A 13582-nucleotide genomic window follows, 5' to 3' on the forward strand; every position below is an offset into this window, starting at 1 on the left:
GCCGGCGCGCCCCTCGCGGAAAACGCGGCGTTAGCGCGGCCCACGGCGGTGCGGGCGGGGAAAATTGCAGCGCCGCCATCCAAGCCGCCCGCCCCGCCGCCTCGCCGACATGCGCCGCGACCGTCGCACAGTCGTGCACTCACATGCACTTGTGCTGCAATTGTTGCCGATTGTTTTGAATAAATACTTTTTTCATTATTACAGAGAAGGTACAAATACAACTAAACAACTTTTTACCGCTATAAGAAAAACAACTATATTTACATTTGCTTATTTAGTTAAATGAAAACACCTGAGTTTTTTTTAAGCAATGATTAGATATTTTATTGTATGTTATACGTTTGATATGTTATTATATATATACAAAATTGTATGGGCAGTATTCGCTTCAAAAGTACCGACATTTTTTTCTCCCACTACGTTAGTAATTAAAGCAATACATACATATAACATATAACCTACGATTATTAACACATCAACCGGGTTAGTTGCTCTTGCGTGAAACCAGAAAAAACGAAACAAGAAAATTGAGCTCAATATAATTTTAATATCAGCTATAATCATATTAAATACTTACGGCTCAATTTTCTTTAGTTTAACTTACTAATAATACGTTAATGGTAAGCCGGAATTTAGATGGTTAAAGCGATTTCGATTTTAGAATATCATTCAATACCAAACATACTGAAAGCATTAATTATAATAATTCAGTAAATTATTATAAATGTTTTCTGTTTAAACTCTGGCAAAACGCCCAACTAAGCATACCTGTATATTACGAAATCTGAAATAAGAAAATGAATGAAATATTTAAATATCATGTTTAAGTACGGGCGTATTTACGTGCATATATAATAACTGCAGACGCTTAACAAATTAAATTAATAGAAACGATTTATTATTGTTGAAATGAATAATGTATAGTTAGCCTGATATTAATGTTAGTGACGCCTTCCTCAGGACATCTAAATATCGCGATACTCGGTAAGTAGCGTTAGTCATCATTGTCCTATTTGATATATATATTATTTACTCCTTGTAAATATTATTTACAGCTATTAGCTGAAATATAAAAAAAAATGTAAAGAAAAGCTTCAAAACTTTAAAAGTTGTTTTTTTTTATTTGACTTTTATTTGTGCCGATATAGCACAGATTATTTCGCCAATGTCACGTGCGAAACTTTAAAGTAGCTTTGATATCAATATATTAATAGACAAAGACAAAAGATTCAATATCTACCTTCTCTGCTTATCAAGCCATAGGATTTTCAAATTTTTTACGTAGTTTTCTTGTTTCATTGCAAGCAAGGATCAAAACATACGTATAAATTCACATTTTACGTTTTCCTGAAATTTTTAATATTGATTTTTTCTCAATGAACACTAATTATTCATTTGGTAGAGCTTTGTGAAAGCCCGTCTGGGTATGCACCGCATCATATATTCTACCGCCAAGCAACGATACTGTGCATTTTTGTGTTCCGGTTTGATTATAGATGAAGGAAAGGTTGAAATTTCTTATGGCACCAATATCTATGGTCGGTGGTGACCACTTACCATCGGGTGGCATATTATACTATCTACTACTTGAAAATAAATCTAAAATGAAACCGTTAGTAAAGAAAAATGTTTCATTAAGACCATGAAGTTAAGTGCATCCAGTTAAAGTTATTATTACAACAATATATATCTATGGTTAGGTGACAGTGAGCTATTAACATTTGACGTTAATAAATAACATTATGATTTATCGTCTTAAGTTGCTTAGACCTGAGAACATAAATCTGTAAACCTTAATCTCGGTAACTGCCTTACAGATACTGATAAGATTCTCTATTTCTCTTCATTAAATTCTATAATTCTCAAGGAAATAATTAAACTAATATTAAATACCAATAATATCTCTGTCTGTATTTTACGTCATTGATTATGAGGCTTTAGTTACCACTAAACAACTGAACGACTCATATTGAAACTTTAGGATTGGTTACTTTTGTTTTTTTATTAACAGTACTATTATTTTCAGTAAGGCCTATAGTTAAGGTGCTTTTAATGACTGTAATAAGTTATGTTTGCTAATTAAATAAATCAAATTAAATACATATTTTGGGTTCTTAATAAATAGATATCGATATACATAAATTACTAGACTTGTTGAAGGAAAAGATAATATTTTTTTCATATATTTATATTTTTTTTTAATTATATATTTTAATAAAATCGTGACAGCATCCTATAATATAGTCGAGACTATTATTAAGACAAATTGTACCTCTCAATAAATGTTAATATTATAATATTTATATTGCGAACGTGACGAAGGATCATAGAGGTAACGTCTGTACGGTAGAGTAGGATATTTTAAAATTGAAGAAATTTGTGATAAATATCGATGTTTTCTGTAATTTATCTATCTGACTCATCCAAATAAATTTCAAAATATTTTTCTATCTATATATTCTATACTAGTACTATGAACGCAAAAGTAACTCTGTATTTTACCTCTTTGGGCTTTAACCGCTGGACCGATTTAGATGAATTTTGGTTTGAGTGAGTTTGAGGAATGAGCTACTTTTTTTAATTCACTACTCGAGGGGATAAAATTGGGCGGTGACAGTTTGTGTGCTAAATGTAAAGTTTAATATTCACGCGCTAGTATTAATATATATTAAACATTATAAAAGTCCTTAAAACTATTAAAGTATTTACTATAACACTATGAAAGTTTTATAACAATCAGATTATTCATTAATTATACAGCAGCTTATTGCGAGAATACGGGAAAAAATAAACAAACAAGAGTTCCTATTTTTTAAATCACTATAAAGACATTAATCATTCATATCAGCGCGCGTGCATGAAGTTACACCTTGATTATCAGAAGGATATCTTACGTATCTACTGATCTTACGATGGATAATTTGATAATGCAAAAATATGACAATCGTTCATAATGATAAGTGCGCAAAAATGTAACATCAAATGGTAAATTCAAAATAATATATGCGTACGCCTCTAACCATTTATAGTAAATGTCCGCATTTTTGAGAAGGTTGTATCTTACACGTTCTAAATAGGCACTACATACATACATACATACGTACATATCTTTAAGAACAGTAAAGTTAATAAAACAAAGACATGCAGGATAGAATAAAAACATAATTATTTTCAATTTCCGTGATAATTATTTTTTTTATATTTACTTACGCAAATATCAACTTTAACATATTAATTTAACATAATACTTTTCATAATTCCAAATAACATATTTACTCAAGAAAATATTTACCTTAAAGTATCTAGACATAACATTCAAAAAAGCTACCCTACAAATCATGACCGCGTGAAATGCAACATTTCCAAGTCGAATCACAATTCGGATTAATGAACTAGCCCTTCTGTGGCATTGCCTTCTGTCAAAGGCATTAAGACGAAATATTATATTTTTAATCATGGTTTATGCACTATGACTCTTAGCTCTAATTATTACAACAGCAAACAATATAATTATTATTGGCAGTTGAAACGTTTGATATGCTTACTACGTGTTAGCCCGCATTTAAAATAACATGTTATGAAAAATGATGATGAATTTTTATGCTGCGCGCGCACAGGGTGACATTTAAAGTATATGATGAAGTTGCTCGCTAAACCGCCAATTAAATGTTAAGCTGCTCGAAATAAACAACTTCACACCTTATCTTTTTAAAAAATATATATTTTATTACAAATCGAAATTATTATTTTTTTAAAGTTTTAGGCGATTATGCTAGTGGTGAGAAAGAATAAATTATATTTATCACTATTATTATTATGATAATGAAATTATTATTATGTTATTATAATTAATTAACTACGCCGAAGAAGTTTAACTTCTCACGTACATACACATACATATGTGTATACTTTTTTTATTTCTTAGAGAAAACTGCCTAATCAAACTTTTATATAATAACGAAATATTTACAAAAAAATCGACAAAAAAGATTATGAATTTAGTATTAACACATATAAATTATGGATATCTAAGTTATTGATCCAATCTTTTATTTCCTTAACTTAAGCAGTATTGTGTATCAATAATATCTAATAAATATTCTCTTAAATTATTTACAATTACTTTTTACATATATAGAGTTCTCTATGGACACTTAATCTATCGTCTTATCTACCTATCTAATGGATAGCCGTTTAACACTCTTACTGCGAAAGTGTATCTGAATGAAGTAGTATCATTTCGAAGTTCTTAGAAGCAAGTATAGTGACATTTAAAGGTGCAGTGTTCTAATGCCTCCAGATAAACCAAAGCCAATCAACTGCCTAGCTTAGCGTAATACGTGTGAGAACAACGTGACAATACACTTTCACCCAGTAGCAAACTACGAGTTTATTCTCTCTTAAATGAAACTCTATTATTTAAATATTTTCCTCGAGCCAACTTAAATTATTTTACGTGTTTATTATTTTCGTAATAACAAACGTAAAATTTTAGCCTGGAGATATTTTGCTTTTTAACTGACTTAAAAAATAATTACTTACTTGAAAAATAATAAGAAATGTTATTAATAAAAATAAATGTTTTAAATATAACAAATATATGGTGATTATTTGTACATGCACCGTTTGAAATAACACTAGATATATTTAACTGACTTCAAAACAAGAAGGAAGTTCTATACTCGTATAGAACGTGCGTGCAGATAGCTTTAACGCCAAATCTCAAACTCATACTTATATACTTACCATTTCTGAGAAAATCATAAAAGAGTATCGAAGCATACTTTTGAAATCTTCTTACAGTTTTTCTTTATACCATAATTATTTATATTGCACCTTTGTTAATATTAATAACCTAAGGCAACTTACATTACTATTCACGTAAGCAATTCCCCCTCTTCCCAAAAATCTTATCACAATTTATTTGGAACACCTAACAAAAACAAATAACATATGATGTATTACCCATTTATATATATAATAAAAGTAAATTTCACGCTTTGTAATTTGAACCAGTATATCTATCGGAACTGCTATCGGAACTTAAAAAGAATATTAGTAGTTAAGTGTATTAGTGTTGTATCATAAATACAAATATATTAATCAAGAACTTTTAGTAGGGTAACTTTTAGTAATTATTTTTATTTAAACAAGTAGCTGTAGGTGTCACCTACAGCTGTTTTTTACGGTCTGTTATTTATTTTGTGACTTGCCTTGGATGGCATGTACAAAGACGAAGACAAAACAATGAAATGTTAATAGTATTTAGGTATTTGTTGTATTATAAGCAACTTCTATCACAACTTCGCCTGTTAAGAATTGGACGTTTCAAGTTGACGCGATGCCGCTTGCCTGAAAGATTCTCAATATACTTTCTTAAGCACTTCTACTTTATAAAAGTAGGATTGCTTCTGAACTTCAATTTCATGTAGATATTATATGTCAGACATTGACACTTAGGACATTGCTTTTTTCAATATACACTCATGGACATAATAAGAGAAACGAATATGAAAACCATAGCAATAATACTCAATAGTATATAGTAGTATATATAATAGTATTAGCATTAGCAGCCTGTATTTTGCCACTGCTGGGCTAAAGGCCTCCTCTCCCTTTGAGGAGGTTTGGAGCATATTCCACCACGCTGCTCCAATGCGGGTTGGCGGAATACACATGTGGCAGAATTTCGTTGAAATTAGACACATGCAGGTTTCCTCACGATGTTTTCCTTCACCGCTGAGCACGAGATGAATTATAAACACAAATTAAGCACATGAAAATTCAGTAGTGCCTGCCTGGGTTTGAACCCGAAATCATTGGTTAAGATGCATGCGTTCTAACCACTGGGCCATCTCGGCTCAGTAGTAGTATAATTCGGGTGAAATAGAGCCTTCTTGATAATATTTACTGTTACTTTACATTTACTTACTACTTATCAATAAACTCAGTCCAATTTGTCTGCTCACGTTGAAACTAGTACGATGGTAACGAGGCGAATAGAACTTTTCACTGACAGCTCTTACTTTTGCCTTAACTCAAATCATGGAAGGGTATAAAAAGGAAGACGATCCGCAAATAGATACGTCCAGTATAACATTGTTACAAAAGATTATTTTTGTTGAAAGTATGGATGATATGGAAAGACACTTACGTTGAAAGTAAGCCAAAATACAGTACTTACCATTTAAAATAATAGGTTTTATAAGTGTATTGATAGTATATAATGGAATCAATGTTTTATTGATAACATCATAAAAAGTGTAACTAAAGAGAGTAGACGGATGTAGGCAGTTTTGACAGAGAAAGTAATGTTTAATTCATCTAGTATTTAGTAACCAGACATTAAGAAAAATTACATCCATTCGAAATGTTCTCTTAATAAAAGTTGTAAGAATAACAGGGACAATCATTCCTTGACTACAACTACCGACAGTGTTAAGTTTATAATTTTTTAAGCTTATGTGATTTTTTAAGCAAACGCATTTTTTTTATTGCGTTCTCTAAAATATAATTAGGTATAAGGACAAATACCTGAAAATTAATAGAATCCCGAAGTATATATCGAATAAAATTTACGAATTCTTTTTTTAACCAAAATATAAGATACCCATCTTATATTTTAGGTTAGGTTAACGAAGTTCGGTTTAGGATATAATAAGAAACAATAGATTGTGGTGCTATTTTTGCTTAAATATTTATGTATACAAAAAAAGGCTTTTGCCTTAAAGTATTAATTATTACTTTTACTACCCATCCCGCGGGGGCGCTACGGGATTGCATACGGATACTACCATGCCACCCTGTTGGATAGTCCACCTATGCGGTCCTCCTTTGTAGCAAGTTTCCTATGGTAGAGAGAATCTCCCTAAACTCCCGCACACTGCTGCGCTGACACACTGCGGCCTTCTTTTACGGCGTGATAGTCTCGCAGAAGGATACTATCTCCATCCAGTCCTTAACATTTATCACACTCGTCAGCGAAAGGTCTCCGCCAATTATGGCTGCCAGGGAAAGCCGCTGGGGCCTTCAACCAGCGATCTCCTTTAGGATGTGGTGCGCCGTGTGACTATTTGTGCTAGTACTTACCGAAATACCCATGTTCGGTAAGCAACTGCGTCAGTCTGGATGTCAGTGTGCCGCCTTTTCTAGTTACCTAGCGACTCATGTGGGTTCCGATCGCTGTATCAGTGCCGGCATGGTGATTTCTTGCCTTCAATGTTGGGTAGAAGTCGTTTCAACTCCTTCTATGATCTTCGGACCTAGTCTAAGAAAATGCGGATCGAAAGCGCATAGAGATTTCGAAACTTATTACCGTTCTCTGGAAGGTGAAGGTTATACGCCAATCGAGAGGGTCTTGACGTGGGCCGCGGAATAAAAGGGCCTTTGTTTAACTAACATAGACATATTTTATATAGCAATAAATTACATGCTCCTGAAGTCAAATTTATTATGATTATTACAATATTTACGATTGCTATCTACATTTTGCAATTAGTTGACGAAACCAAATAAAGGTAATTCAATTTATATTATCATACTCTGACTGAACTTGATAAATACAATTACGCGTTTCACACCGCGTTTTACCACTTGTAATGGTGTATTACTCACCGGTGCTATGTGACAATCCACTAAAAACCAGCGGTACCCACTCCGGGCACCGTTCTACCGTGACGCGCGGCGGTTGGCCTATGGCTAGTTGGTCACCTATGCGGGCCTCAAATTTCTAAAGCGGGTTAGAAATTGGAACAAAGTACTAGATGGACAGCTTACTCTACCTCGATATGAAGATATAACTAATAAACTTTTGCGATGGTCACGACACGATTTGTAGTGAACATTTTATTGAAAGCAAAATATCAAGTTTAAGTTATGTTCCTTCATAAAGATGGTCTACTTAGGCTTTTTGGGGTGTTAAGCATATTCCAACATGCTATTTCAATTCAGTTTGGGTTTGGTTTCATCTGAAATATGTCAGTTTCTTCACAACAAATAGAATAGGCAGAACCCTTGGCCCCGCATCGTGACATCTACATGTATGTTCATAGACTTCATTTTTTGCTTCACAATAAATGGTCACTACAAATCGTGTCGTAAGTTCCAGCGATATCTATTAGTATATAAACAATATATCGAAATGAGAAGGTTTATGATTCCCTGGTCTAAGTAAGATATACAAGTTTACAATAAACAGAATCACATATATGTCAGGTACTGTAATAAAATCAAATAAGAAACGAAGGACATTATTTTCAACTCAAACTCACATGAAACTACGATGTACACACTTGCACGCACACGTGCCGTCGACATTGAGCAACATGGAATATATGGAGCAATTGGAAGCAATATTGCCAAAACAATAGCCGTATTTAAAAAAAAATGATGTTGACTGTTTTATACATATTACAGAGCGTGCGACTTAAGCGCACCTTTTATGATTTATTGTCTTTTGTCAACTGAAGTTGGAAACTTTGTATTGTTTTCTTTTTCAAAACCGATTTTATTTCATAAATTGTACTTGAATATTAACAATACTATTATAAAAAAACAATTAAATATTTCATTTCATCATTTTGCATGTCCGAAATAATCGCGCTGAACATCTCTACATAGTACGGTAGCAAAGTACGGTAAGTTGAGTTTGTGTTATGAATATAATTCTATCTCCTCTTTTCTTCTTAGATCTTAACATAAATAGAAACTAATCTAACGCAAAAACCAGGAAAATGTAGTAAGTGCGATTGTTTTTTTATTTATTTTTTTTTAATCTACTTCCCTATAAACAGTAATTAATTTTGATGTTTTCGCGTCCGGTTTTTCATTTGATTCACAACTTTATTCATGCATACATATTACAAATTAGGATAAAATATGATAGGATTTATTAAGTAAAAACGAAGGTTGGTGAGGATATTTTATTCCATAATACAGCATTAAGACAAACCGGAATGTCACATTTCGCATTTCATTTAATCTTCTTGATTTTCATAAAAATTAAAAAAAATCTCCACCACACGCCACATAATCATATCCTTAAATTGTGTTTTAATAATTTCTTCTAAATTATTATAAAAAATGCTAAGTTATAATTAATTGTGTAAGAGCAAAGTACCACTGAAGTGTTTCGAGCACGGTTTCCTGTACGCAAAAACACTTCCCAAAATGACACATTGTCCATCTAATACATATTACGCCTAAATTAAATCTCGGTTCGTCATGAGAAGTCAACTATAAATGCAGGTGGTCATAACGAGCCATCCGATAAATGAGAGCCATCGGTCGGAACTGTTTTGAATGCGATTGAAATGTTAAATACATAACAGCTTACTCTACCTAGTTAACTTCCATAAAAATAAACTATCATCATACAATAAGTCGTTCAAATAATAATTGGAATATGCACAAAATCGAAGGTGAAGTAAGTCCCTAGTAAGTCACAAAGCGATGTGAATAGGTTGTGACATGCTATGCGGCGAAGATCTCAAATCTTCTTCACATAATTTGGATACTTGGTCAAACTTCTGTAGTTCCATATGTAATAAGAAAATTATCTGCACCTTCGATACCACGCGTTATTGGCTCTAGCTTACTGCTTCCGGTGAACCGTGACCCTTATCCCCCCCGCGTGAGCCCATTACAGGCAATAGCTACTAAACTAGTGAATTAAAGTCATAAAAGTGAATTAACTTTAAATACTTTATTACGACAACTTATACCACATTATAGTATACATATAAAACATGTTATGCTGTGATTCACTTTATCACGAGTCAGCTACACATATGTACCTATCCACATCACAATGCGCGATTAATCGAATGTACAGTTTTATTTTTGTTTACAGATACATATATAAACAAAAATTGTAATTTTGCATTAACTTTACACACTATATTTGTTCAACGTCATCAGAGATCGAACAAACAACGCAATCCCAATGACTAATACCTCATTGCACTAAGTACAGCATGACCCCTTAATTTTGTACAAATTAATATCGATATAATATTTTAGAAATGAAGATTATGCATCGCGTTTATTTTAGCATATAGTCGAGAGCGACGTACTTGGGCTTCGGTGTAAGCGAGTGGTTCGGCGAGAATGCGATGCGAGCTCGGTCACCGGGTGACACAGTAATACATTTATGATACCGCACATAATACATTGTATTCATTTATAGCAAATAAAGTTAACATATCTTAAACCATAGTCTCTTTCAGTAATCAGATTAGTCTGTGAGTTGATAGCGCACAGGTGGTTAGCGGTTGGCATTCTTGAGCTGGTTGGAGAGCCAGTCGAGCCCCTCGTAAAGTCCGTCTCCGGAGGTGGCGCACGTCGCCTGGATGTACCAGTTGCGGTTGCGCAGTGAATGCAGACCCAGCTTGTCTGTAATCTCGGCCGCGTTCATGGCATTTGGCAGATCCTACACAAGAAAAATAAATTAAGTTTAAATTTATATTTAACATTTTTCTTTTTCAATGCATCACTTAAATAGTGATTAATATAAATGTTAATTAATAATATATTTGTCAGCCAACTGCAACCAAGAATTTGATACTGTTTTTAAGTATGAACCTACAAATATTCATAATGAGAGAAAATTAAATCGTTAGTGAGCTATGCATGCACAAACTCAAATCTTAATAGTATCACAATAGAAATTTTGTATACATAAAACTAATACTGTATATGCTTTAAAAAAAATAACAAGATTAGATAAGATAAATAAGTTGCCAATTTGTAAGATACAGTCAATCGCATATTACTTAAAAGCATATAAAATTAAACATAAAGTGGTAAAACCAAAATTGTCACATAAAAAAAATCGATTGTTTAAAAATTATTTACCTGTTTGTTTGCAAAAATCAACAGTACTGCATCTCTTAACTCATCTTCACTTAACATTCTCATGAGTTCCTCACGCGCTTCGCCGATACGCTCTCGGTCATTACTGTCTACTACAAAGATGAGACCCTAAAAACATAACATATTTTGTCAAATTAAATACACACAATTTCAACAGGATCAGTAGAAGAGCCCAGTAATATTAAAATGTTGTTACTCATGCCATACTTTATTATTGCACTCAATCCCTCTAACTGATTGATAAAAAAAAAATCCCAAGTGAGTATAACAATAAAAACATATATTTGCTATTAGTGCTTAATATGAACTTTACTGTTTAAATCTCTTAAGATTCATAATTTTTAAATAAAAATCAATTAATTTAATGAATAGTGAGAAAAATTTTCATGAATTAAAATTATTAATGGGCGTGGCAAATCATAAAATATAAGTTTGTGAAAAATAATATACTCACATTGTAGAAATAAGGAGTTAAAAAAAAAACAAATTGTTGTTATACCTGGTATCAGTTAATCAATAAATTTCAGATCAAACATATAAAAGCTTATTCTAAATTAAGTCGCTTAAAATTAAGATAAAATTTAATTACATGACTACATAATATATGTAAATCAGCTTTTAGAGCTGAGATTCCAAATTTTATTCTATGTCATAGCGAATCATTTACATATCACATAAAATCAAAAAATACTTTATTCAATTAGGCATTACAAGCACTTTTGAATCATCATCACATCACATCACAGATTTGTAATTAATGTAAAGCTATCATCATCCGCACCATAAATTACAACATTGTTTTCGTAATCTAGGGCTCCTATAACGAACCTTGCACTACTATGTATGTGTTGTCTTTAAATAAAACTTGAATTATGAAATCATTAAGTAAGATATATTTAATTAATAACTGTATCAGAGGAAAAAAAAATTACCTGTGTGTTCTGGAAATAATGCCTCCATAGAGGTCTGATTTTGTCCTGGCCACCGACGTCCCACACAGTGAAACTGATATTTTTGTATTCTACAGTTTCCACATTAAATCCTGTAATATTTTACATAAATTATTTATTATAAGATTGATCTCAATAAATGTCATAAGAATATTATATAACAAGGGATAGTTTATTATTAGAGACATTACACAAGATGGAAAAAATTAGCAGTAATATCTGATTATACAAATATATTGTAGTCTAATATAAAAAAAAATCAAAACATTATGTGTGTTGTTCTAGTTATTCTAGCAATGATTTGATATAATTAATCTTAATAGAAGAAAATAACCAATATGCTATTTTAAACATATTGTTAATAATAAATAGGTCAAAAGCAATACTCAGCTTAGAGAATACTTTCTCTTTTTAAAGCTTTCAGTTTTATTTTTAATTAGTTCATAGTTTTAAATAATTAAATAATATTTATAAATATATTTCGATATTACATTAATTAGGCATATTGCTTATCTGATCAGTGTACACATTGTATTCTCATTTACCACTATGCAATCACATAGACAAGCAAGCCAGCACACAAAATTAAATAACATACACATAAATAAACATTAAATTATAACTCCACATTGATTTTTTACTTTTTTACCAGCAATAAATTTTTGATTATTTCATAAGTCTAATGTAATAAATATAAAAAAAAAATTGTAGAATTAAAATAATATAACAAATTACTCACCAATTGTGGGAATTGTTGTAACAATTTCTCCTAATTTAAGTTTGTATAAGATTGTGGTTTTACCAGCTGCATCAAGACCAACCATCAATATTCTCATTTCTTTTTTGCCAAATAGGCCTTTAAATAAATTTGCAAACATATTCCCCATTTTGCGGCTTTGTGAGCTTTCTGAAAAGAAATTATTTTATTAATCATTAGAAAACACATTCACTCTGACTCATCCGTCACTATATGTTACTATAATCAATGATAATGACATGGCAAGTCCTATCTAGAATTAGACGTACTTTGTTCAAAGCTAGATCGAAACAAACAATAAAAAGAGCTTTGTACTTTAAAACAAATATAAAATATAAACTTTAAGTAGTGTATCACAAATTAAATTATACATTTAGCTTAAAATTCGTGAACACCGCTGTTAGTAATTTTGTTAGGGTCACCACCCAAGGATCTTAAGGTGTATAAAATAATAGTTCAATCACTTATTTGATATTAAATAGAGTTATAATAAAATTATGGTAGTATACTTACATTTTTTTTTTCGAGGAAATGTATGTTAAATGAAGTAAAAACGCTTCAATCCACTGAAGTCTCTACTATTCACTGTATGTCAAAATGGCGGCGAACGTGGAAGTTGTTCGTGCCTATGCCACGTATCGGAAAAAAGTGGCCAGTTATAAATTTAATTTTGAAGTCATAACTGAACAATTCATAATTCATATTATATTATTCAACGTTAACTACAATAAATTCAAGTCACGTTCCCAAAATTATTGACTTTATTTATTATGTTCCCTAAATATATATGTATTAGTTACACGCAGTCAAAGGAATAAGAGGAATATTAATGCATATTATTAAGTTATTTCGCTCTTAGCTCTAAAACAATAACTTATCAATTGCAATTAAATTATCAACAACATCGTCTGAAATTATCATGACATTATTCGACAGAATTCAAGAATATTTACCTTTATAAAGTTATTATTTTGATGATAAAGGAATCTGTTTTTATAATATC

The 13582-nt window shown here is 31.5% G+C and overlaps 1 protein-coding gene across 1 annotated transcript; it reads right to left on the reverse strand.

The window, feature by feature from the left end:
• Positions 1-8907: 8907 nt before the first annotated feature.
• Positions 8908-13221, reverse strand: LOC125068151 (ADP-ribosylation factor 1). The gene is made up of 5 exons (XM_047677185.1): positions 13093-13221; positions 12562-12729; positions 11805-11914; positions 10855-10980; positions 8908-10429 (listed from the first exon to the last, which is right to left on the reverse strand). Exons 2-5 carry the CDS (start codon positions 12707-12709, stop codon positions 10265-10267), a joined length of 549 nt encoding a protein of 182 aa, XP_047533141.1. The 5' UTR covers positions 12710-12729; positions 13093-13221; the 3' UTR covers positions 8908-10264.
• Positions 13222-13582: the final 361 nt, after the last annotated feature.

This window comes from Vanessa atalanta, chromosome 13 (genome assembly GCF_905147765.1).
Source record: "Vanessa atalanta chromosome 13, ilVanAtal1.2, whole genome shotgun sequence".
NCBI lineage: Eukaryota > Metazoa > Arthropoda > Insecta > Lepidoptera > Nymphalidae > Vanessa > Vanessa atalanta.

Bases quoted from the DNA above. Each gene is read 5' to 3' on its own strand.
- LOC125068151 (XM_047677185.1), bottom strand. From the start codon at position 12,709: ATGGGGAATATGTTTGCAAATTTATTTAAAGGCCTATTTGGCAAAAAA. The intron at 11,915-12,561 runs GTGAGTAATTTG...AAAATATTACAG, and splicing joins TACAACAATTCCCACAATTG to GATTTAATGTGGAAACTGTA. The intron at 10,430-10,854 runs GTAAATAATTTT...TTTCTTGTGTAG, and splicing joins TGATTTTTGCAAACAAACAG to GATCTGCCAAATGCCATGAA.